The sequence below is a fragment of the Meleagris gallopavo genome, chromosome 1 (assembly GCF_000146605.3).
Source record: "Meleagris gallopavo isolate NT-WF06-2002-E0010 breed Aviagen turkey brand Nicholas breeding stock chromosome 1, Turkey_5.1, whole genome shotgun sequence".
In the NCBI taxonomy this organism is placed as follows: Eukaryota; Metazoa; Chordata; class Aves; order Galliformes; family Phasianidae; genus Meleagris; species Meleagris gallopavo.
In genome coordinates this window covers 44,307,667-44,334,148 of record NC_015011.2, presented here as the reverse complement: position 1 = coordinate 44,334,148, position 26,482 = coordinate 44,307,667, and the positions used below count along the sequence as shown (strand labels likewise).

General features: G+C 33.6%; 1 protein-coding gene across 3 annotated transcripts in view; it reads right to left on the bottom strand.

Annotated features, from left to right (window-relative positions):
- Window positions 1–26,482, bottom strand: part of CFAP54 (cilia and flagella associated protein 54) — a 95,441-nt gene that overhangs the window by 27,373 nt on the left and 41,586 nt on the right. For all 3 annotated transcript variants that reach the window (XM_031553952.1, XM_031553949.1, XM_019611314.2), the window contains exons 23-45: window positions 26,095–26,280; window positions 25,417–25,559; window positions 22,683–22,830; window positions 21,038–21,193; window positions 19,953–20,075; window positions 16,688–16,822; window positions 16,233–16,329; window positions 14,785–14,874; window positions 14,390–14,516; window positions 13,317–13,422; window positions 12,267–12,415; window positions 11,309–11,539; window positions 10,765–10,907; window positions 10,137–10,312; window positions 9,102–9,329; window positions 8,671–8,894; window positions 8,437–8,572; window positions 6,712–6,826; window positions 5,537–5,689; window positions 4,821–5,015; window positions 4,010–4,097; window positions 3,369–3,575; window positions 1,740–1,806 (exon numbers count right to left, since the gene is read on the bottom strand). In XM_031553952.1, coding sequence (XP_031409812.1) covers window positions 1,740–1,806; window positions 3,369–3,575; window positions 4,010–4,097; window positions 4,821–5,015; window positions 5,537–5,689; window positions 6,712–6,826; window positions 8,437–8,572; window positions 8,671–8,894; window positions 9,102–9,329; window positions 10,137–10,312; window positions 10,765–10,907; window positions 11,309–11,539; window positions 12,267–12,415; window positions 13,317–13,422; window positions 14,390–14,516; window positions 14,785–14,874; window positions 16,233–16,329; window positions 16,688–16,822; window positions 19,953–20,075; window positions 21,038–21,193; window positions 22,683–22,830; window positions 25,417–25,559; window positions 26,095–26,280 — 3,423 coding nt within the window. The remainder of the gene's footprint in view (window positions 1–1,739; window positions 1,807–3,368; window positions 3,576–4,009; window positions 4,098–4,820; window positions 5,016–5,536; window positions 5,690–6,711; window positions 6,827–8,436; window positions 8,573–8,670; window positions 8,895–9,101; window positions 9,330–10,136; window positions 10,313–10,764; window positions 10,908–11,308; window positions 11,540–12,266; window positions 12,416–13,316; window positions 13,423–14,389; window positions 14,517–14,784; window positions 14,875–16,232; window positions 16,330–16,687; window positions 16,823–19,952; window positions 20,076–21,037; window positions 21,194–22,682; window positions 22,831–25,416; window positions 25,560–26,094; window positions 26,281–26,482) is intronic.

Here is a 26,482-nt window from a genome sequence, read left to right as displayed (position 1 = left end):
TTTTTTGCCTTAAGCTAAGAGCAGTAGTTTGATTTTACTTTTTACTTACCCTTAAGCACTTGCTCAGTCATCACCTCAATCATTATTTCTGAGATACACTATTCAAGTCCAATTAGAGGCTGGTGACTTTAAATGCACAATTAGTGCATTTAAAGTCATTCTGAATAAAATGTATTTCAGATTGTATATAATAGGACATTTCCTCTGAAATATGCCTAAATAGAGTGAACTATGTACTGTTATCTTTCTGAATTCATAAGTACCCTGCATACTATAAAAATTGTAGGAAGCAGGTTCCACCTTGCCACTACCTCTGTGCCATATAACTTGACCAGAGTATACTAAAATACTTCTTTATCTAGGTGTAGTGCTTAAGTGATATAACTTAAACATTCATCTCTGTGAAGGCAGGAACATTAACATTGTCTCTGATGTTGGATATTCCTTCCCAATTGTGTTTATCATATCATAGTTAGCAAAGATATGCTAGACAGACACACTCAGATCTCAGATATTAATAAGCCTGAAGTCAATACCAGAGGTGGAATTTAAATAAGGTTTAAAAGATCTTTCCACATCACAGAACAAATTATGGGCTTGAACTTGGCAAAGTTCAGTAACTGTTTGTATTTTTCAAGACTCTCACCCTGCAAGGTGCTCCTATCTCAATTAATATCAGTCTCAATTCAGTCAAGTCACAATTATTTCTACCATTATACAGCTGTAACAAACTGTTAGTACTACTTTTGTCAAAAAGAGGAATCAAAATTGTTCAGCTTTGTACCACCTGCATTTTACAGAGCTAGAAGCTAATCATAATTCTCCTATACCTCTGTTTCTTCAACTTGTTTCTCCCCTTATTTTTTAACAATTGTTAATTAACCCTTGTTAATTAACAAGGCTTTAAATATGACCTAGAATAGGTCACACAGTCACAATCACAGCTGGTGCGAGATGTTAGAAACTGGCATCGGTTTGCTTCTGTAGAGGCCAACTAACTTCCTGTTGCTGCATTGAGATGAGTTAGCATTGACCCCAGTGTGTGGAGTGGAGTCAGACTGGCAGAATACCTGCAATTATTTTTTTCCAATATCACTTCAATTACTGATGTTTTAAAGCCTCATTTTAGAAGTAAAATGAAACACTTCTATTTCCTCCCTAGTTCGTTCCTGAAAGTTTGCAAACTTAATAAGCTTACTTTCTTAGTAAATGAAATTAAATCATTTTGACTACCCACTACTAGAGCAAATTTCTTTTGTATATTAGGAATATAAAAAAAAATACTTTTCAATGCTAAAAAATACAAAAAGATTTTTTCTAAAGAGTCTGTTCTCCTGTTTGAACATGTATGACAATCTGTGAAGACTTTGTTCAATGTACATCATCTCAATGACTGAGTATCCTGTTGATACTATCCACCTCTTCTTGTGCAAAACACTTCAAGAGAAAAAGATACATATTTGACTGCCAAATACTTCAGTCATCTTCACTTTTTCAGTATTTCTTTATTTCTTGGAGAGATCCAAGTCTTATTGAAGTGATAATTTTTAGGCTTTAGAATTGGAATATTTTTAAAAACAGAGAATAAATACATCTAATGTGCATAAATTGTCAGTTACCTCTGATCTTCAGTTTTCTGTTACAATCAGAATGAGAAAAGAAATAGGATGTCATTGAGATTTAAATATTAGAAGCAAATTTGTCATCTTTGTGAATTCTGACTGAAATTGTATCCTTACCTTAAAGAGTATAGCAGAAAAGTGGCAATATTTAGTTCTTAATCTCACATTTGATGTTGTTATATACCTAAAGTACAACAAATAATAAGAGATATTAATGTGTCCATCAATATAAATTATTTAAACCCTTTTTTTAATGTAGTATAATGATGGTACTAACAAAATCTAGATGTTTTCCATCTTGGAAAACAGCTGTCTCTTTTGCAGATAGGTGCTCAGCCATGTCATGCAAAGAAAGAATCATCTGACCAAAGGCATACCTAGATAAAAGGAGTTGTCTAGATTCCCTTTAAAGTTAAGAAAGAAAAATATGCAATTTAAGAGCAAAATTAATCTCATCTCAAACTGGAAAGACAAAGCATGTTTATAAGGTGCATTTCTTTCCATAAAGGAAGCCTAGCACACATGGACTTTCACATGGTAGCTGTTCACCTAGATTAAATGAAACCCACACACTACCTCACCAGTTTTAAACCATCATTGTAGCATGCTGTGATCCATAATATTCAGAATCTTTAATTCAATACTGGAGTCCTCTAACGTGCATTTTACAGTCATAATAAGTAATTATAAAAAGAGCAACTTAAGGATGGCTAACAGCCCAATGTGTGTCTGAGAAAAGATCTATCTAAGGGAGAAGCTGAGAGGATACTCCATCCAGATCCCTACAAGGATTTGGAATGGATATAGTAGAAGTAGAGTCATAGTATAAAGTGCAGCAAACATGTATAACAAGCACCTTAAGTAGCTCAGGATTGGGTCCTGCTGTGTGCCTGAGGCTGCATCACAGCTGAGAATTAGAAGAGGACGAAGGTGGTGTAGAATCCACATAAACTGATTCCTTTTCATAGGAGTGCTAATTCTGTGCTGCACAATGCCATTTCATGCTGAAAGACCCATGTTAATGCTTTCAAAAGTATTTTAGTTTACAGATATTTTGCAGTGCTATTACTAGGACCTGCTTGCCAGCTAACACACTTCACTTAGATAAAGCTCCGCCTTTTCATGGGTCTAACAGTTCTAAGGTCACTTGGAACTGGCTTAGATAATACTTCTAAGTTTTAAATTTTGTACATTCTACATAATACATGATATACTGAGGAACAGCTCAGAGTTACATCCGTAGTGTTTTACCAGCAGCCAAGCAGTACCGGACTGAAATGTTTATTGATGGCAGACTTTCATACAGTAACTCAAATTTTATTTAGTTGTAATTCACCAGAAAATGAGTACTTCAGGCAGCAAATCTGTCCTTAGGATACATTAATATTTAATATGTACAATGACTTGCGGGATGTGATATTTCAACTGAAAATCAATGAGACTATGAAATCCTTGTGCTTATGACTCTTTATCATTTTGTTTTATTTCCAAGATCTCTCCATATAATATACAGCTGCAATTGTGATCAAAGATGAGCACTACAGGAAAGGGAACAAACACTATTCTACAAAAGAGGAACTTTCTTCCTGATTTTTTTTTCTTTGTTGAGTATTTTTTACAGCAACTCTTTAGTATTTTAAATTAATTTCAAGTTGCCAAATATCCTGGATGAGCAGTTCTTTTAAAATATGGAAGAAATATATACACCTATATAGATATTTACAAATATAATAATAAAATACTTACTGAGCTATCTTAGCTACTAAAACTGCTGCATGCAAACATCCCCAAATTCCAGCCTGAGATAGAAATTTCTGACTAATATCAGTAGATCTTCCAACTGCAAAGAACTCCGTAGCATTTTTTGGAAAGCCTAACTCTTGCCAGGTGTTAAGAATATCAGTAATGTTGAGTGTTTCATCAAGGGCTTGACACCAGTGTTTAAAAGCGGCTCTGTAACACATAAAAAAATTTACTCATCATATCACTGACATTTTCTAAAGCAGAAGATAAGACTAGATTCATATTGCCTCCACTGTACAAGTTATAACTAATTCTGATTAGGTCAAAAACAGAAATAACAGTTTGACAGAAAGATACCATTCATGGTCAACATGTTCATTTGGACATTTACTAAGATTAAATTGGCACAAGATAAATGTTACTTCCTAAACACACAGCAATGGCTTAATCTTAAAATTAGTCAGCAAAGAAAGATAAACCATTGCCAGAGAAAAATCTCTCAAAATATAGCTAGTAGTGAGATAGATGAAAGAAGTGATACAGACCTCAAAACAGCACGGGTACTTACAAGACAGTTTGTGTGAGTAAGAAAGACAATTTAAAAAAAAGAATCTATGCTTCTTTTTAATCCAAGAATTATATACCTTTTGTTTCCAGCATAAAAGTGAAGATTTCCAAGTTCATGTAGAGCCTGAACTTTGAGGTCTCTCTGGTTGTTCATTTCAAGGATTTCTGTTATTCATTATATAATGAAGAAGAAAAAAATATCATCCCATCATTAAATCAGTTACTGAATCTTGAACTAATTTTGCATAAAAAGTAGACATGCATTGGCATGCAATTCATTGCATAAATACGTTTTAAAGATTTACTAAGCTTGTATATTTTGTCTTCAAATGTATAATTTCTTATTTCTACTAAATCTAAAAACTAGATTACTACATATTTACAGATCTGTTTACCTAAACTGTTGTATTTTTGTTTTCATAGACTGAAAAAACATTCTCAAGCTGAGCTGTAAATATATGAGTAAAGCATTATTAGCAAGTAATATACACACAAACTAACAGGTTCTCATATTCCAATGTAAAGAACACAAAAGATCTGCTTCCTAGGGAAAAAATATATATATACATACATATATATAATGAAATTAAAATGACTTTCTTGAACATGACAGATTTTTAATGTGGGATCAATCAGCGTGACACCACAGAAGTAATACTTTTTCATAAGAAAAGATACTGTAGAGGTGACAACCAACAAATGCTTTGTTTTGGAGCTAATATACATTTTCAGAATTAAGAAAGAAGCTTTTGTACTTCTGGAGACTATTTTCCACACAGTTATAGCTGTCTGATAAAGGAAACACTGGAAAAAAACAGATAGTGAGCCCAAGTAGGAAGAAAGGTGATAAGTGTTAGCAGTAAACGGAAATGTATAAAAAGCAATTACCAATTGTTTGTTCATAGGAAGAGACAATTAATGAAAGCTGTGACTGTGGTATTGGTTTACTCTCAATGCTACTGGAGAAATTAAATTTTTCTTGAGAAGGGTCACTCGGTGTTGGTAGAAACACCAATTCGGCTCCCACATTAAATTCCAGCCTTCTATCTGGAGAGATTTGACTGATTGTTCTTCCAACATTTTCTAGATCAGGAAAGCAATTTATATGAACAGTTCAGTAAAGTATTGTACTATTGCTAATACCAAAAATATTTCCATGTTGCATTATTCAAAGAAATACATGATTCCTTTGTGCCCTCTTCCAATCTAGTTTCCTATCTTTTGATTCTGTCAGTGTGTCTTCTAATCAAGCTCATTGGTCATAACTCATTGCGGAGCACATCAAAATGAAAATGCAGGGCCATGCAGAGAAAATAAGCTTGATAAGAGCTGCCAGGCAGTCCTCCAATGGAGGTCTGACAACAGAAAGACAAGTTACATATTTGTATGAGAAAAATTTTTATCATCCAATTGAGAGGCACAAATCATGTGAAATCCAGCTTAATCCCTACATTTAAAGAATTTCATGCATAATATTATATGTTAGTTCTGACTCTCAATAATGATTATAATTCATTTTTTAAAGAACTTTCTTCTGCTCTGTAATATATTAACTGCAAACACACTTCACTGCTGAGTGAGAAACACTTCAATTAAGTACTCACCTTGTGTGTATGCGAGAAAAAGTGAAAGCAGTTTTCTGCTGTGTTTCAATGCTCTGCTGTGATATTTAGACTTTCTTAGAGTTTCCCTAAAACATTTCAGTGTGTCCTTTACATCAAGAGGTACATAAACTACAGGTTTAACTTGAGTGCCATCTAAAAGAAAATAACAATTACGGAGAATAATTTTGGTATATAAACATATATTTTTAGGAAAGCAACCCATATATGCACACGTATTCCATAAACTAACACCAAAACTATCTTAATGTAATTGTCACTTTTGTTTCCTGTTGGATTATGAACTAAAGCAAAATACTATCAATCAGGAACAACACTTCTGAGCATTTGTGTCTTTTTCAGTGTTAAATTGTCACATGACACCTACATTCCATGAATTCCATGCATCTCAAGCTGACATCTCTTTGGATTCTGATGTCTTTAGTATGGGAGTAAAGATTTATTTACAACAGCTGGTCCTGCTTACTACAGTTCCTGTAGCTTCTACATACCGAACTTGTCAGCTGGCATGATCTCTCCTCTGCATGCATAATATTATCTACTCTGCAGCATTATTTACCATTTAATGACTTTCCTTCACTGAATTGCACACAAAGCCTTCTGTGCAATGTTCTGACATCTCTGTAGTATGAGGCGCTATGTTTTACAAACTTACATCAGTAGTTAAAACATTTTAATCCTGACTGGAATTAACATCCTTACATGTGAAAAAGGTGCTCCATCACTTCATACTTCATCTCAATTTTTGTATTGTTTCTACCAGTAACAGTGAAGGTTTCACATTAACTTCTGGGTATGTTGTTTGAAATTCAACAACACCCTCAGAAAACTGAGTAAAGACCACCAAGCTTACTCAACATCCCGCGGCCATCTTGCAGCTGGACAACAAATGCTCTTCTCTGCTTTCAGATGCAGTCTGAATGTATTTGGAAAGGTCTTCACAGCATTATTATCCAATCAAAATATCAATCAAATCAATCAAAAAACAATAATAATTTAAAGACTATGCTGATCTTATATTCAAAGGAACATATTATAAGAACAATGGAAGGCCTACAGTAAGGAGGAAAATAAATTACACAATATCCAGTAGGATTTAAAAAAAAAAAAAGGTTTTGGGAAAAAACATAACTCATGACGTTGAAATGTGCTCTGACCTGCATAATCATTTTTCATCTCAGGATAGAAAAAGCAGTCAGGAAAGACCAGTACACTAGCAGAATGGGCAACAGGTAGCTGTAGATTCTTCCCTATGTAGTCTCTGCAGCTCATCTGAAAAACAAGTTTATTTTCATAATCACTGAACAATATTTAAGAAAAAAAAAAACACACAAATGTTTCATGTTTATATAACCATCTAAACAGTCATATATCACAAAATCAAAGAGGATTAACTTACAAAAACACTAATGATTCATTACTAGTATCCAGGTTAATAGGAGGTAAAATATTCACAATATTTAAATAGTAGATATATCGTGTAAGTGTGAAATTTTATATCTTTAGGGATCAGAGTTGGAAAATACAAACAATTCATATTAATTAATTAAACTTAACTTTCATATAGTGTTTGTCATAATCGTAAGCAAGCTATTGATATTCAGCAAACACTCTACCTTTCTTAATCTAGACAAATGCATGTTCACAAATAACCTAGAAGTGTATGTATGCCTGAAGAGCACACTACCTTTAAAGCACAATGTCATCCCAAGGAAGGATACCCAAAATAACTCTAAGCAAATAACAGGATCTAACCCTGTGAAAAAGGCAAATTTCCATAAAAGTGCATTTAGCTTCTATACTAAATGCTAATCTAGCATTTAGTTGTGTTGATGTAGCCACGTCACTTCAGGAAAGAAGAAATCAATTCAAAGCTAGTTCCAGTCTCCCTGAATAGCATTGCAAAATGTTGCCATACTCTCTTCATTTCCAACTTGATGCTGTCTTATTTACTATTAAAGGACATTAGTCTTCATTCTGTAAATTAAGATGTTTTCATAACTATGATTGCTTTTCCACATTGCTCAGATCACAATTGATTGATATACAATCAGAGAATCATAGAATATCTTCAGCTCCCTTTGTAAGCCCTGAATGCCTTCTGAATGCCTTGCAGGTATTATGCAGAAGTTGTCGCTAGGCAAGGCAGTAGATCCCAAACCTGAAACAAATTCAGAACTATGCCGAGTTGGATTTCCAAATCACACTTTCCCATTCTTCTTTGTGTCCTGTGTTTATATTAGTTAATAGAAATATATCAAAAATATAAATCATGCAACTTCTTAAAGATAAAGTTAAGAAAAAATCCTGATTTTCAATAGGTAATTCCAGAAAAATGGAAATAGGATATCAGTTCAGTAAACATAGAAAGCCATGTCTTCTAGTGAAAGGAACATGCTGAGCAGCTGCTTTTGTTTGTTTGTTTGTTTTAATAAGGTATTGCATGTTTTTTCTTGGTGTTGTCAATGCTTGAGATAACTTCGTGCAATTAATTGAAAAGCAGTCTTCCAATGCAGAAAGAAAGCCATTTCTTTGATTTAATTTTAATTAATCACAAAGATTATGCAACATCCAAATAAACATTTTCTGGTTAAAAGAGCAGCATCAAGAACTAACATGAAATTAGATTTAGGCTGATAATATGGAATGAGTACATAATGCATGGAAGAAATGTTCTCTGGGTCAGCAAGTGCAGACCTCTGCTGTTGTGGAATCATATCATGAAAGCCCTCTCATGAACTTCAATCAGTTACGTTCATTATTTCTTATTTTAATTTTCTATTTGTGAACATTATGGAAAACCATATTAATCAGATCAGCAAACATATTTTTCTATATCTAGTTGGCATTAACAGTACCCAAAAAAGAAATCTGCGGTTCACCTTATTTGCATTATCGGATAGATATTTTGTGAAATGAGATCCATGACTGTCAGGGCCACTGAATTGCTGTATCCTTTCCAGTAGTTGCCTCTGAGCATACACCAGCAATGGACTCACTTGTTCTGTATATCTCTCACTGAAAGAAAAAGCAAAGCATAGTAATTAATCAAAATAATAATACGTCGAAATGTATAATGCTGCTTTTTAGTTTTTGTCAGAGTTGGTGTAACTTACTGTGTAAATACATTAAACTGAACAGCTATGTGTACCAGTGCTTCCCATCTCTTCATTTGATACAAAAATTCTAATGTTTTAAGAATCAGATTACATATCCATTTCAAGTCAACCACATTCACATCATCCAAGGGAGACTGTGGATGGAGATTTGAACCACCGTTCTCATCAGTAATACCTCCTAAGCAACTGGGAATGCAGAAATCTCCTTCAGGCTCCACAATCTACAGCAAAAAAAAAAAACACATTATTCTACTTGTTACTGTCAAAACTGTTTTTGGGAGAAATCAAATTATAAAGATTAGAAAATACTGTGCTTGTCTGAAAACATTTAACAGAAAATAACTTGGAGATATGAGGATGTAAAAAAAAAGAAAATTGTCTCTACAGAAGGCATGAATATAAAGGGTATATCGTCTTCATATTTTTACCTTAAGAGAATTGCTTGCTTGTAGTTCAGTTATCATATCAATAATCATGTCCGATGCCAAATAAAATGGCAACCAAACTGTGTTTCTAAGAAACTCCCTGGTAATGGGAAATGCATCCTTGTGGGAATGGGAATGGTTAGCAATTGACTGTGATTCTTGAGTGTAGTTCCACAGTTCTCTGCATGCATTTTGAAGCAATGTCCAATGGCCTCCACGGTGAGCAAGAACCTATGCATATTGTTCAGAATTATACTTTGGAAATACAGAAATAAAAAGCTTCATTTTTTCACTGCAGAGCCTAGGCAGGATTAATCTTTCAAAATTACACTCAACAAACCAGCCTTAGTAACAGATTCTTTCTCAAAGTTTCAATTTATATAAGGCATTGCAAAAACTTAGTTCGGAATTTTTCATGGAAGCGCTAATTAATAATAGCATTTAATTGTTGCTTCTGGTGTGAGAATAAGAAAACAAATTAATTCATATCACATAAAAATATATTTTTTACGTGGTGTCAGGAAGGTTTATGGGAAGACTAGGCAGACTACTTTTCCTTTCAATCACTGGTCTTTCTGTTTATACTAGCAAGGTATCCACTATGGCCTATAAAGAGCAAAATAAGCCCACCAGTACTTGAGAAAGATTTAACAAACATGAAAGGGAAAGTTACAAAGACTTAAGAAAAATAAAACATATATAAGTTATTATATATTTGATAGGGATACATTATCATATCATATCATATCATAGAATGGCCTGGGTTGAAAAGGACCACAATGATCATTTAGTTTCAACCCCCCTGCTATGTGCAGGGTCACCAACCACCAGACCAGGCTGCTCAGAGCAACATCCAGTCTGGCCTGACATTTGATACATTGTACTTTGACATCTTGCAGAAAATGAGAAATCATTGCTTTTTCCCCCTCAAAAAAGTTTTCTGAAGTGTCTTAGGATTTTTTACATGTAAAAAGTAGTAAGTTTTGTAATGCAGTGTTTAGTAGAAAATAAAATTTTTAGTAAGAAAATATATCTTACTGCTGCTCTTCTTAAATGTAGAAAGATTTTTGTAAAATGGTCCAATAAAATGGTATCTGATGGAAACTGCTTCTGTTCTTTGGGAGAAAGTGAGATGGATGTTTCCATAACTTTTGTCATTTGAGTTTGAGGAGTATCTCTTCCCCACAATGTAGTGTTGTGCTCAGAAGATCTATCTGAAGACAGAAAGTTCACTGGTTAATAATGAGTTAAAGTTCTCAAAAACATAAGAAAGAAAATGTTATCAGGCAGCTAGGATTTTTGTGCCAGCTAAACACTTCAGTATTAGGAAATGCCAAAGTTAGGGTTATCATATTTATAAGGTTATGATATTTAAAATATAAGATGGTTTTACTTAAGAGGAGGAAGGATCAGAAAGCACAGTAATATGTACCAACTAGTTTTCAGTCTCAAAGCCAAATCACAACTAATCCTAGAAGTTACCAAATTTAAGGAAGAAATCACCATTCAGCCACCTCACAAGAATCTTTCTGAAACCAAAGTCTCTTAAAAACAAAAGTTAGGAAGAAGGGTAGTTTTTTTTAAAAAAAAAAAAACTGTGATATGTGTAGAATTGTTTCATTATTTTTTCTTTACCAACTATCATTCATCCATTAAAAGTTCTTACATGTTTGTTTTTTGGTCAGCTCTGAAGGTGACTTCTCAAGAGGAAGAGGATTTGACGTTCTTCTGTTACTCTCCACAGCTTCTCTCACCACTACAGTTCCAGAATTATTTAATGAGAATATCTCAGGATCCAGAATATTGTAACTGCAGAATGGAAGAAAAGAGAATTAAAAGTATTAATACAAAAGAATTTTTATATAAACACACACAAAATTCAGTTTCTCAAAAGTGAGTTTTCATTGTTTTTTAGCTTTAGCTACCAGCTGAACAACAGCTGAAAGGTACAAACAACCAAAAAAAGACTGCAGTATATTACATTCCAAAACTTTCAGAAGTCATAAAACCTGACCAGTCAAATAAGCAATCAAAAATGTCCATGCCGCCTGTCACACATATGTCAAAATGTAAATTCATTTGTATGTGGAAGATGAACTGTGTATAAGGCAAGCTGACAGATGATATTATTATTCAAATCTATTTGTATTAATGGCAATAATACAATAATCAACATTAATAGCAAACACTGATATCTCAGTAAGATATACCTGTCTTGATGATGTGAACCACAAATTCCAATGTTATATTGTTCTTCTAGCTTCTTTTTAAATAAGTTGTAGTGTGCAATTGCCAGATAAATATTCATCTGGGACCTCCAGGGCATCTCTTCAAGACATATTTGATGAAACTTCTTTTGGTTTAAGTAATTACTCACAATTGGTTTCAGCAGTACCACTAAGGTGTTGTGAGCTACTTTTCGTAATTCTTCTTTATGTATCCTAAAATAAATTTTAAAAAGCAGTAGCAAAAAAAAAATGAAACAGTGTTTTCTCAAAGATCTGAATTTTGAAGAATGATAAGGATACACGGAAATATCTCATTACATATCCAGACTTGTATTTAACTCAGAAGTCATATTTCTAGCAAAATGGTTCTTGCTTCAGTCAAGAAAATCAATTCTGCTTTTCATCTTAAGGGTGCTTAACACACTCTAAATCTTACATTCTACGAACTTCAGTAAGATATTTATTTTGGTACTTAAAAGTAAGTTTAGTTCTATGTCTGAAGTTACTTATAGTTCAATCATTCAAACAGATTATTATACAAAATGCAGTGTGTGCCTTCACACAGTCTGCTCAGGAGATGAAGGATCTACTATTTTACTGTAAATTTGGTTAATTCTTTTTATTGCTTTGTTTTAGCAGCTAACTACCCTCAATTTGAAGAAAGCATTCCATGTCAAATGTGGATGCTTGGATTTAATTTCCAGCCACAGATTTTTTTGGTTGTTGTTTCTCTGCCAGACCAATTCTGCATAACCAGGTATTTTCTCCTTATGAAGATGCATAGTGACACTGTAGTCAAATCACATCTCAATTTTTTTCTTTTTGATAAACTATAAACAGATCTCTTTAACATTCCAAAATAATTTTCTGCCTTGTGTTTTTTTTGTTTGTTTGTTTGTTTGTTTCCTGTAAATTAACCTGACAGTTTATATTCGTTTACCTTTGTGCTTCTGGAGATTTCATTATGTTTGGATGTTTCACTAAATATTGTCTAAGAGTCTGCCTTTTTCTAGTAGGACTTGAGGTTCCTTTTCTTTGTTTCTTCAAAGCTGATGCTTCCTGCTTCTTTAAAGGTGAGGTCTCCGTACTCTTTGAAAAAAATATCCCATGACAATCTTAAATAAAATTCAAATATTTATTTATGTCTATATTATCAATTACTTGAAGTATACAGCAGTTTGGGTTATGCAGTAATGCAACAGAACTGAAAATAAATTCTCAAATTGCTTTTCAAAATATGGCAGGAAAAGGAATTTTTCTGTAAGGGATGTATCAAATACTGATGCTAAGATCTAGACAGGTATCCAAATTTTCTTTCATATGCCATTCTTTTCTATCTCAAAAATAATGTTTTTTGTTGTTGTTGTTGTTGTCCTTTTTTTACTGTTATAAATAGTAAATACTAAAAATCTGTAATGCAAAAACAGACAGAAGATTTTCCCTCATCTATCTGAGATGCTAGCAGCATTACAGCTTCACTAGAAGGTTATGAGGCAAAAACCTCTTCCTCAAAAATAATACAAATCCATTAGGATTTAGAATAAAAGCAAAAAATGTCTTTTAAAAGAATTCTAAACAAAACACCAGTGAATGTCTGCAAGGGAGTTAATAATGAACAACTATTCATAAAATGTAAACATATTGCACACAAAAAAAAGCCCAAACTGATCTCTCTTTCTTAATGTGATGGTACCCAAGTCATTTCATATTAACTTGTTTTTCTAAAATGGGAAAATTAAAGCTTTCATTGATTTTGGAATTCAATGCTCTGACTGAAATGCCTCACAACAGTTGGTCTTTCAGAGAAATCCAATGTGAACTTTTCTGCCTGTGCAGAGGTTTACTGAGGGCTAGAGTTTATATCTCAAGTCTTAGCAATTACACGTCTCCATCTGTAGTTTTTATAAGACAGCTTTTAAAACAATACATTTGTGCTTATAGCATTGCTGCCAAGTTAAGACAAACATGACTCTTAATAAGTAAAACTCACTTTCTCCTTAATTCCTACAGTGTACTTCTTGGTGCCCTCAGGCTCACTGGGAGAGCTTGTTTGACATCTTGGAGTTTCGTTGATACAGAGAATGTGGTTGTTCCTCCTGACAAATAATAATGATAAAATTATCATCATCATGTTAAATTCCTTTGATATTTAACAGGTTATCGTTGGGAACAGGTAAGGCACATGCAATTCATATTTCACTAGAATTTGTAAATTCATCAGCTTTTCTTTCTTCCCATTCAGAAAGAGAGAGCGCTCACCATCAAAATTCTGATGAAATCTGAATTGATAGGTAACAACTATCTCACTTTCCTAACATCTAGCTATGGAAGACTGATGAGAAATTCCTTATATCCAATCCTCCAATCATTTTGGGTTTTTTTTGTAATTCTTTTCCTGTTGCCTACAATATGTGAGGGCTGCTCCAGAAGTAACACTTCCTACACTATTACTTTGGCCCACAGTGTCAGAGATGTTGGTGGTATGGCAGCAGAGATTGAACCTTCCCACCAGTATTCTGTGAAATTTTGTTGCTGTGCAACAGATGGCAGCAGAGAGGCAGTGTGACAGGGTGGTGTTTGATACGGAAGTGTATATGAAGGAAAGCTGTGTCATCGAATTCCTGCATGAAGGAAAGCTGTGTCATTGAATTCCTACATGCAGAAAAAGTGACACCCATTGACATTCACTGATGCTTGCTGAATGTTTATGAAGCAAATACTGGATATAAGCACACGGAAAGTTGTATTGAATGGGCAACATTTTTGCAGCAACATTGCCATTATAGTAGTTGTTATAAACAGTGGGTCACCTCCACCAAATTGTTATGACTGTGGCATGCGGACTCTTGTTCATTGCTGGTGAAAATGCATAGCTAATAGTGGTGGCTATGTTGAAAAAGAGTGTTTTGTAGCCAAGAATTTGTCCTATGAAATATTGTTATTCTGCTCTTTATATCTGTTGTCATTTCCATGGACAGAGTGACCTACATACAATTCACATTTTCTGTTGTAACTGTGACATGGATGAAACTAAGTAATAATTTAACCATAACAGGGACCTACCTTTTCAAGTAAGTTTGCACATTCTCTGCCCATTCCAGAACACTGTGAAATTTCTCTTCATTCAGGATTTTGTGCAAAACTTGAATAAAGAACTCAAGAAAACGTGATTTCTTTCTGAATTTCATCACTGCAATACAGTAATAAAGAACTTTTAAGTATACTTAAGTATTTTAGTTTTTTAGTATTTAGTATTTAAGTTTTAAGTATTCCTCACATTTCTAAATGTGCCATATTAAAGATTTTTTAAGCTATGTTTTAATTCATTCTAAATATATGAAAATAAAAAGATGAAAAGGTTTCTAAGAGTTTATTCCAAGCAGTAAAAAGATTGTTTTCTTGGAAACTATCTAAAGAAAGCAAGTCTTTACAACTAAAATATATGCCAATTATCCTACCTTCTCGATAAGCAGTGTTTGATGTCCAACATGAAATTATAGGGTAGAGGAACAAAGGATCTTCATGTCCTGCAAGCTCTGATCCACGAGCTACAACAATAAACAGATAAAATCCATTCTGACAACTAGTGACAGTGTTCAACAGAAATTGAACATGGAATCATGTTCACTTGAAGCAAAATCCTTCTTTGGCATACTTTGCTTTTAAATCTCTCCATCTAGAGAGAAATTCAGAAGTTTGCTCTCCTCTGTGCTGCTAGGGCATTAAGAGCTTATGGATGAGACTGGTGAACTTCCAGCTATTTCGCTAATGAGTAAATGTCTGGAGTTCACCACATGTCTTACAAAGTTCCATATATGTCATTTATGAAGGAGATCACTTGTGCAGTAAGGAAATGTCCAGACATTATTTTTAAAGATGTACAGCTTGAACTTAACACATGCTGCTATTAGCGACTAGCACACTTACTTATGTAAATGTTTGCAAGTTCCATGGTTGAAAAAGATGAACGCAGCTAGTCCCTGAAAAAAGTGAGATTAAAAATGGACTCTGGAACAACCATTTGAGATAGTGGATCAATAATTGCATCCTCCAGTGGCAATAGTCTGTTGTATGTAAATAGTGTGAAATCAAATACGACAGACAAAAAGATAAGCAGATTTTTAACTATTTTTAGGCCAAGCCGCAACTTATGTTAGTATTTTCTCCTATTTGACAAGTTTGACAAGATAGTATTTCAAACAAGCATTTTAACAAAATAAAGTAATTCCCAAAAAATTTTAAATAGGAAAACATCTGAAATTTCAAACTGTAAAATTGCAATGTGTATGAAACATTTTGTTTTCCTCCATTTTCTACAAAAGATGCAGATTCAGCTCTTTTTCATTTTTCTCTTAGGTTATCATCAATGGAATAGTAAGTATTGATTCACTTTAAGGATATCCCACAGAAAGGCTTTCACTGATATTCTTTTCAACAGCATGCCCTACAAGCACGCTCTTTTTTCTAAATCACCTATACATATTTGTAAGGATGGCTGTAAGCTTTGTTATTTGTTATGCATAGTCTCACCAGAAGGTTCTTGTATTGATTGGTATAAAATTATCCTATTTTAGTAACAGACCAGACTTCAGCAATCAAGTATCTGTCAGTTAATGAAAACTCGTTCTTCTCTAACTGATAAACCCATTAGTTTAACTTTCTATTAAGTAAGAATGGAAGATCATTTTGTTAACTAATCAATGCAATTTTCAGTTAACTTACAGAATTCATTCATCCTGTGACTTGCCCTGCAGGAATGCAGGCATCATTGTCAGTAGCAAAAACAGAAGGATCAGAGGAACAAAAGTTTTGCATCATGGTTTTTATTCTGTTCGTTACAGAAGTGCTTCCTCTTCCAGGACTTATGCATGTATACACAGAGAAGTGGATGACAAAGCGCACTCACCTGGTTGTGTCAGTCTTAGGAGATTCGATTCAAGAGCACTTAGATTTTCTGTTGCTTTTTCCATTGCAGCTAAATGGGATGTCTTTGCAGAAGTCTTCTGAAATATCAAATAATCAGCTTTTAAAGAAAATAGCTTTTACCTAACTGAAAAGAGCACATCAAAGTGGAATTTGGATTCTATTCCAAATCTTCTAATTCTTTATTTTATATCTTAATATTGCTAACTCCTCTCCAGTTCAACTAAATGAGATCCTGTACCTACTGCAGTCTGCAACTGGTCCTAACAGATGGCTACAAAAAGAAGCTTCTCAGCTGTCTGTATTCTTGGGAACTCCTACTCTACAACAAAACTCCTATTCCATACAATCTAAACAGGAAGTTAATAAATATGGTCCTTAAAATAAAAGAATAGCATATTGAGATAAAAGAAAAAAAAAGAATATCAGAGTAGTTACCTTAATTTTATGTGTTTCTTCACTTTCTATAGCTCCTGACTGGCCAGGTGAGGTTCTCTGTGAGGAATCCAACAATTTTTTCCCATAGTTAATAATAATTACTGCTAGTTCATATTCCTTCAATGAACGTAGAACCTATTAAGGAATCATCAGTTACATTTTTTTTGTTTTGCATAACACGTTTAATTATTATCCACTTACAGTTGACAAAACGTATGAATATTATAAATAGACATTAATTACTTAATACTTAGGTTTCCTTTAAAAAAACAACAGAACTATAAACCTGTAAAGTATTTGGAATAACAGATAATCTGTCTATTCGTTCTATTTCTGCTTACCCATAGACTGTTCCTCAAAGAATAGAAATACTTAACAAGAAGTATCTATAGCAGTGCTTGACATTCTTCCTGTTCTTAGGCAGCACTGCTATCAAAGAATATAAAAGGTAACTACATTATCCTCATTTATCTCTCTGATATCAAGTGCACACCTGAACAACTCAACTGTACTGGTAAAACTTATTTAATAAAATAGAGTGGTGAAATTTATTTTGAAAAATATGAAGTTGTAACTGAACATTATGGGTTACATTTTTTAGGTGTTTTCATCTCCCTCAGTTAGAGCTTTAAAGGTCAAGTAATTCTACTATATGCACTGTAATTTCAAATTAAGATGTTTGGTTTTGGAATAGAAAATAATTGTACACAGCGTGACTGAAACTCAGTAGAAAACTTTATAAAATGGATTAATTAGAAACTTTTGCAATTAACTTGTTCTGTTTGCTGTTCTGCATGCTATTCTGCCTCAATGCTGTCTCTAAAGAAAAAAAATCTGCAGTACCAACAGACAATCATTTAATTTGGGAATCTAACAACAAACAAGCACTATACTAAGATTCCAAGAAAAAGAATCATCTGATATGGAAGGAATCAAGGTAACTAGTCTTGTAAAATATGTTGACCCTGGTAGGAAAAAAAGAAAAAAAAAAGAATTTTTTGGGACTGATAATATTTCCATAGAAAAAGTCACAAGGAAACATCTATAGATCATATTATTATTTCAGCTTTCTTAAAGATGGGAGTTACTTAAGAATATAAGTATTGTACTTGTTGAGAACAGATTTTACTGTAAAAGACTTAACAGAAGCATCTTCACTAGTATAACACCAGTGATGGAATATTGTCTTCGCTAAATCAGAATATTCAGGACATTTAAATAATATATATTTTTTCAACATATTAACTAAAGTCTAGCCAGAATACTATACGTACACTGAAATAAGAGACAGTGGGGCTTTGGAATTCCTGAAAAGTTGTTGAAAGCAGGGAGAGATATTGGATGCCTCATGGGTCAGACTTTTTTGATTCTGAAATCAGCTTTGCCTTGCTGGTTGAGTCACTTTAGCTTTATCTATTTGTTATTTTGAATTGGCATTCAAGATTAAAGACACAAAAGAGAATCAGTGACATTGGACATGTTATATCCACTCTCAGATAATAATGAGTTCATCAGTTAGTTCAACTCCAAAATCTAGATAAGGAATGTTACGGCATGAAAGTTATTTTGCAAACTGAGATACAAGGTGATGTTTAAGAATATGCTTCCTCAAATAAGTGCTTTTTCAGATTTCAGCCATCTGTTATGAATGTCTCATTGATAACCTCCAAAAAATCATCGTATGACACCAAACACACTATTTTCTTGGAATTGTTGATTCTACCTCTTAATGAATCTGGGCTCACTTTTGCAATAGCATGTCCTCCATTTGGTAAGCTCCTAAATGCTGACAAGTCAGGGATTCTATGATGAACAACCTTTTAGTACTAAGTTTGGAGATGAGTATATAAATATTTCATAGTAATAGCTTCATTAGTCGTGATGCCACAGCAGTGATTCAGATACAACAGAATTACATTTCCTAGTGCCATACTTCCAAAACTGTGACATTGAGTGGACAGCTCTGAGGTTACAATCCTCTCCCAAAGCCCTTTCCCCATGGGCCCAGGATCTTCCTTTCAGCTTGGGCCTGAGAGTACATTCCCTGAGCTACACTACTGGAGTCCCAGTCTTTAGCATACTCAAAACTCGTGCCTGTGCTTGGCTATGGATTCACTGATCTGGAGTGCTGACCCATGACCTAACTCCTCAACTTGATTTCAGACTGCTCCCATCATGGCAGACCCACCTGCTGGGCTGTGCCTGACCCCCGCTACCTTCATGAGACCTGATCCTGATCTGCAGACTTCCCAACTTGACCTGCTTGCCATCACATGCTCTCCCAATGACCTGTACCCCAGGCTGAACCTAACCACCACCTCTGGCCTGCCCCTCTCCTGGGCTGGGGCAGTGGGCTTGGCTGGCGAGGTGTTGCCCTGCTGACTTTCAGCTCCTAACTTCTAAGCCTTCTTTGTGCCCTAACACTGCTCTCACAGCCATGAAGCAATTAATTAATGTCAAGAAAATAGTATTAATTTTAGGACTTTATACATTCTTTAAAAATCAGATCTTTGAAGGTGAGTACAGAGATCCTGCTCTAACAACTCATGTGAGAGCTGCCAAAAGCAGGGGAATCCTTCAAAGCAGCAGCCACAGTTCTGCTTCAGCATAACTTGTTGCTGAGGTGCACTCAGAGATAAAGGAAATCTAGCTTGTTCAAGGTCATACGTTTACCACGGCAGGTACTTTGACTCTAACATGGCTGTAATTAACATATCCTACAAGTACCATGTTTCTCCTAATCTCAGAAAACTTAGTATTGGAAATATAAATGTCATTTACAGATATGTATTATATTTAAAAATCAACATGTTTATGTTGCTATCAACACACGGAACGAAATAGAATAAAATCTCTCATATCTAATTAGGAAATATGACATGTATGTTAACCAAATTAAAACTAAAAATATGAGTTTGCAGTAAATAAATTTTTAGATTTATATATATATATGCATGCCTTGCTGAAAATAATACTACCTGAAATGTAAACTCACATGATCACATGAAATACAGATTTCATGTCAAGGACTAATAATTATTTTTTATTTTGTGGAGAAATAACATTATTTTATTTAAAATTCTAAATGTTATTATTATATAAAATGCACTAATACGAAGGTGAGAATAAATATTTCCATAATATTTAATAGTGCCAATTCTCTAAGACATCACACTGAAATATCTGAAGATATCGCAGCTTTTTTTTTTTTCTGTATGAGAGAAGCTGTGACTTAAAGTTGTAAAAACAATAATTTATACCATACCTTTGCTGTATAAAATGAAGTGCAAGCTATCATATGCTGAATACTCTCATAACAGCCTGCCTGTCTCCTCTGCAAAGTAGCACTTGGAATTTCTTGAAGGACGGCCAAGCACTTAATGAGAATCTGTAAATACAAGGGTTAAATAAAAGTTATGAATCTGCAAAACAATTTCAAGTTTGTACCTCTGTTCAGTGTATTTGATAGTGAACTTTAAAAATACTTTAAAATGTAGCAGCTATGATGAAATGCTTGCTCTACAAAAACTAATAATAAAATTTCCATTGAATTTAATAGTGTCAAAATTTCATCCACAGCCCTTTGATATAAATGACAAGTTCACACAATATCTTAGATATTAAATTATAGATACATGATGGATATTTTTGCTGATTTAATTAACATGAAATCAAAGAATGTTTAATTCAGTGAGATGACATACTCCTAGTAGAGAACTGCTTAAAAATATATTGAGCTGATCAGAATTTTAAAAGAAAGAAAAATCTTTTTAGTATGTTCTAAAAATAAAAGACTATAAAAATGTTGCAAGTTTCTTCTGTATACTTGTCGAATCTAAAAAGCCTGGTGTTTTAGAAATGGCAGAAAAGCATTCAGGTACTCTGTTTTCAAGGAGAAGATAATTGCTTCTGGAAAGGGACTTAAAACTAAAGACTGTATTATCAAAACATTGAACAGCCTTCTTTTCGGAAGGACAAAATTGTACATAAACCAAACATTTAAAAAAAAAAAGAAGAGAGAGAGAGAGAATGCTGCTTTTCTTTCCTCAAAATTGCTATTTGCAAATGGCATATGAGTAGAAGTTCTAGCACATTATAGTTTAAAAATACCAATGAATCATCCTGAAGAAATAATCAATATTCTATCAATAATCAATATCAGAGCAGAACCTAAGCAGCTCACATTGAACATATGCACTAAGAACACATAAAACCAATAAAGGCTTTTGTTTCAGCAGTTTCTCTAGAAGTAGAAGCTTAGATATTTGGCTGTCTTACCATACACTCCATTTTAAGTTTAAATTGAATCACAGGAATTGGGTGTAAGAAGCTCTTCTCAAATGCTCTCACCTGAACTACTGGCACTGCAGAAATCTTGTGATAAATAATTGGAGCAAGGAGACCATAGCATTGTACAACAGACTGCAGTGCATAACTTGCATCATTCAAGAAATTACTAAGTTCAATTGCCACAGTCATTCTCTCACATTCTGCTAATCTACCAACCTGTAGGTGAAAAAATAAATAAATAAATAAAATTGATTCAAATATAAACACCATTGATTAAAATCATTTAAAATCATTAAGAGAGAGTGAAAGAAGACAGACATTGGACTAGACGTCAGGAAGAAATTCAGACAGACGTTGGAGAAGATGTCAGGAAGAAAGAGGGTGGTAAGACACTGGAACAGGTTGCCCAGTGCAGTTGTGAATGCCCCCTCTCTGGAAGCACTCAAGGCCAGTCGGGATGGGGCTCTGAGCAACCTGGTCTAGACGGAGGTGTCCCTGCCTATAGCAGAGGGTTGGAACTAGAGATCTTAATGGCCCCTTCCTACCCAAACCATTCTATGATTCTATGATTATTACAATTTAAAAAGCAGTGTAAGCAGCAAAAAAGATAAAGGTTTAAAAATCATGCAATCATAGAATTACTAAGGTTAGAAAAGGCCTCAAAGATCATCTAGTTCAGTTGTCCACCCACCACCAATACTGTCCACTAAATCGTGTCCCTAAGTACTACACCTCCCCTTTCAGTAAACACCTGCAGGGAAAGTGACTCCAGCATCCCTGTGGGCAACTTGTTCCAGTGCATCACCACTCTCACAAAGAAGAAATTTCAACCCAAACCTCTCCTGGTGCAACTTGAGGCCATTCCCTCTTGCCCTGTCACTGTTACCTGGGAGAGGAGGCTGATCACCAATGAATTTTCAGTTATAAGTATGTAAACAAAAGCAACTGTATTAGTGATTCTAAAAGAAAATGCTTGTCTTGAATTAATTTTGCCCTCTGAATTTATCAATATAATGCCTTGATAGCTATCCTCATAGTGGTTGGAGTGGAAATTTCACATGCTAAGATCTCTGAGTAGGTAAGGGGAAGATAACAACACCTTCCAATAATCTGCTACAGTTTATTGTACATGTGAACAGATCCAGTAAAGCTACAATGTAACTGAATACTCACCTGTGTAAGAGACAAACACTTAGCTAAGAGTGGAATATTAATAGAATAATACAGAAAGCAAAAAAATAGAAACTTAACATGCATAAGAAAGCCTGAAATAAGCAAAAAGAAGGTTAGCATATTAAAACCATGAAAATTTGTTAGAAGTTCAATAACAATGAAAATATAAATTTTGAATAAATATTAAAATTAAAGGACCTGGAAGCCAGTTTGTGGACAAAACCAACAATGATTATACCTGTTTCATAAAACACAGTCTAACAACACTGAAGTTAAGAAAAAAAACTTCCTCAGTTGGCATCAGTGGGCTTTGGATTAGGATATTAATGAGCAAGTAACTACTCAGAATTTTTCCTCTAGGATACAAAGTAACCAAGAGCAACTAAAATATTTCAGAAAGGAAGACAATAATGCAACAGAAAATGAAGTACTCTGCAAATTAAGACTAGCACATTGCAGTATTTTGGAATTATGAAATTATGCTCATCAGAAAGGGAAAAAAGTACAGTATATTATTTTATGCTACACATACTTGTTCCTTATAAAGTATCTCATTGCAATAAATGGAATCACAGAATAGTGCTCCTTCCATGATATTAATGTCACAGACGGCAAATATATTCCTCAGAAAGAGATACAAGGTGATCGGAGAGGTCTGAGATATAGCCTCGAAACGTAACCTACAAAACAAAAAGGCAAAAGAATGGTAAAAGCAGGATAGTGATGATTCAGACATCTCATGCCTGAAATTACATTATACAAAAATGCAATCTTTAATAGTAGAATGATAGACAAAATGGATTGCTGTAGCTGCTGCTGAAAATGAGACTTACACATAAAACTGAAAAAAATTGCTTCATATTTCTAGCTTCAAAATAAATAAAAGGAATAAAGTTTATTTTCAAATTGTCGCCCTCCTTCTACTATACTAAAGTACCTTTTCCTTAGTAGGTTCATCTGATACAGTGAAACTTACTTTGAATTTGCTTTGGAAACTTGGGATGCTATACCTTATTTAACTGTCTTCTTTAACATGCTATTTTTCTGTACTGACAATGATGGATGCAGTTGTAAAGTACACTTCTGATATTAATAACAGACTCCTTTTCATCACTGAGGTCTGTATTACAAGTCTCAAAATGCTATTTTTTTTCTTCTGCCTTTTTTTTTCCTTTTGGTTTGTTTTTGTGGGTTTTTTTTCTTCCCTAGCATAGGGATGTATTTGTCCTTTTTATTATTCTGGATTTTTTTCCTCTGTGTTGTTGTTCTGTTACTTATTACAGCAACAATTCCATCATTTTGAAGTATAAGAATCAAATTTCTACTTCTCCTTGACCACATTTCCTAAAAGAGACTAGTACTCAAAAAGGAATAACAAATAGACACATTCCCATATTTGACATTACCAAGATATTAACAGGGCTTCTGCCTGGAAACAGGAATCTTCCTTTCCTTCCAGCTCCCTCTACTGTCTCTTTATGCTCCCTGTGCTCTCAAGTTAGTCTAGTCAATTTCCTAGCTATCAAGCAGTAAAACTGAAACTATCTTGTTTCAGGTCCCATAATGTAACTTTGAGATTCTATCCTGTTGTAAAAATCATAAAATAATAATAATAATAATAATAATAATAATAATAATAATAATAATAATAATAATAATGTTCCAACTTAACTATCAGAAAAGCAAAATCCCTGAGCTTTTTTGCATTTAAAGTTTGTTCTTTGTTTGAGCAGACTTTAATTCAAATGTTACTTCTACAGTAGTATGTGCTTAAAAGTAAAAATAAATAAATAAATAAATAAATTTAAATGGAGAAAATGGTTAGTAGAAAGATAAGTAACGAAAAACAAGAATAGAAAAGTCATATTCACCTATGCAGACTGCATAGACTGCCCACAGTCTATGGGCTGCCTGTAAATCCCCAATGGTATGTAACATCAAGACCCTCAAAGTCAATTTGTATGGCTGGTATCAGACACAATGATAGCATCAATGAAGACAGAGGAGATGATACCAGAGATATGGTTGAAGCCCACATAGCAAGTACACTTAAATGCATTACCTGTAACATGACTCAAGCACATACAAACCTTTTCTATCAGCTCACATTCAAACAGCAGAGAAAACAGTGGGCTCTTACGCAAGTTTAACAAAGCAAAATCTCCAAATGTATTACATGCCTCACAACAGATGATTATTGGTTATTCTGTCTATAAGGTAAAAGTGGAAGCATTATGGCCAAACTGCTAAAAAATTGCAGTAATATCTATTTCTTGAAACTAAGATCAGTGTTTCACAGAACTATTAAAAACATATGCAGCAAGGATGTTTTTGTTGTTATAGTTTTAGAACTGAGGCTGTCTGTTAAAACTGAAACTCAGAAGCTGCAAGATTAGTTATCTCCTTCACCAGGCTGCCAAAGCTTCCTTAATGAAAGAATTAGTCTTAGAAGAATTCAACGCAAGCAAAGAGGATTATTTGCAATCAGATATGTTGATGCTAATTTATCATTAAATTATAAGCAGCTGACCAACATTTTAAAGTAATATTTTTATTACTGTATTTCATATCTATTATTTCATACAAGTCTCTTTTTTCTAACCAGGAATTAATTAAGTCTTGATTTGTTTTTGTGTTTTTATCTATAGAATTGCAGTGAGTTTAACCACAGTATTTCCAGCTTGGCTTTGCTATCACAAAAATCCATATTACGGCTAAATATTTGAATTTTTTTTAAGAGAAAAAAGAAAATTATGTCTTTTCTAACGTACAATAGTATATTTTAAAATTAGTAACATTATTTATAATCAGCTCATTTATAGTAATTTATATAATCAGCTCAAAACAACATTAGCAAGCATTTACCCAATTTGGGTGGTGTTCCAAGCAAAATATTTATAGTTTCTGAACACTACTGCTTCCGTTATTGGAACTGAAAGTCAAGAACCCAGTTAATATTACATATTTTACATAGAATAATTCATTGTATGGTATGAATGGCCACTTTATAAGTATTTCCCAATTATCTAAAGCAATAAAACAACCATTATAAAGAATTAGGTGTGTAAATGCTACCATTTCCATAAATAACAAAAAACCTCCTCTAATTATACAACACTGTATCTTTACAACACATTTCACACCTTTTTTTGTAGAATGTTCTTCATATGAGGAGGCTGAACAAAATTTCACACCCTGGTACACTTTAAAATAAAATATGCACATCTATAATTAACTATTATTTTAATTTTGATTTCACCAGTTACCTCTTTTCAGATATAGTCGAAGTACTTCTTGCAGAAATAATAGCTGCATTGGTGGGAAGTGGAGAAGAATTTGAAACAAAATAATCCCACATCGGTGAAAATGCTCCTCTGGCTAACGTGTAGTTGCCAGTCTGATAGGCTACCTATAAACATATATATATATATTTATTCAACTTTTTACAGGGAAAAATAAATATTAGATTTCATTTTATATACTAACCACTAATTAAAACTAATCTACCACGTTTCTGTGGTCTTCAGATAAGCAAATATGATTACAGGAAAAAGAAAGGCTTTAAAACTCCCTCCCTTCAACACGTGAGCTTACAACAGCTATAAGAATATTATGATGTATTTGAATAAAATACATGCAGTAGCCATTCGATTATGCTAACATTAGTTTCTCTTTAGAAGTAGCATCAGGGAAGGCAAAAATTGACTGTTAACCAAGGATTTAATATTATTTTGTGGAATACTTAACATATATTATATTATATATCATATAAATATTATTTCATCTAGACTCATTTTACCTTTGTTACTTCTGCAGAATATTGAAATTCTGATGGTGCTTTTTGCAGGAAAATATTGAGTAATGGCTAGAAATTTTAGGGTTACCAATGAAAAAAAAGTAATTACAATCATGTTAAAGCTTATTACCAAACATTATAACCCTACCTGAGTTAGATAAGCTCGAACAGTAGTAGCAGAAAGAGGTGGATATGCGAGGATTGGCCTAGTTGTTTCCCCAATAGCATCACCAATAAGTTTTCCATCAGAAGAATATGCTGCAACAGCAAATATGTATTTCTCATTGGGATCTAAGCCTTGTATTTCCAAGAGGCTTTTTCCATCAGCCGGTATCTATGAATAAAAATATTTCCTGCTTACATCCTCAGAGTATGTCAAAAACAAAACTCTATGCTTTGTCCTTAAACAATTTATTTAATATTCCTGGATACAATCAAAATACAACCAGCACATTTCCACACAATATTGAGCTCTTGAAAACAATGATAAAACAATGAAATGAGAGGAGGAAAAGTATCAGTTCTCTCTGAAATGC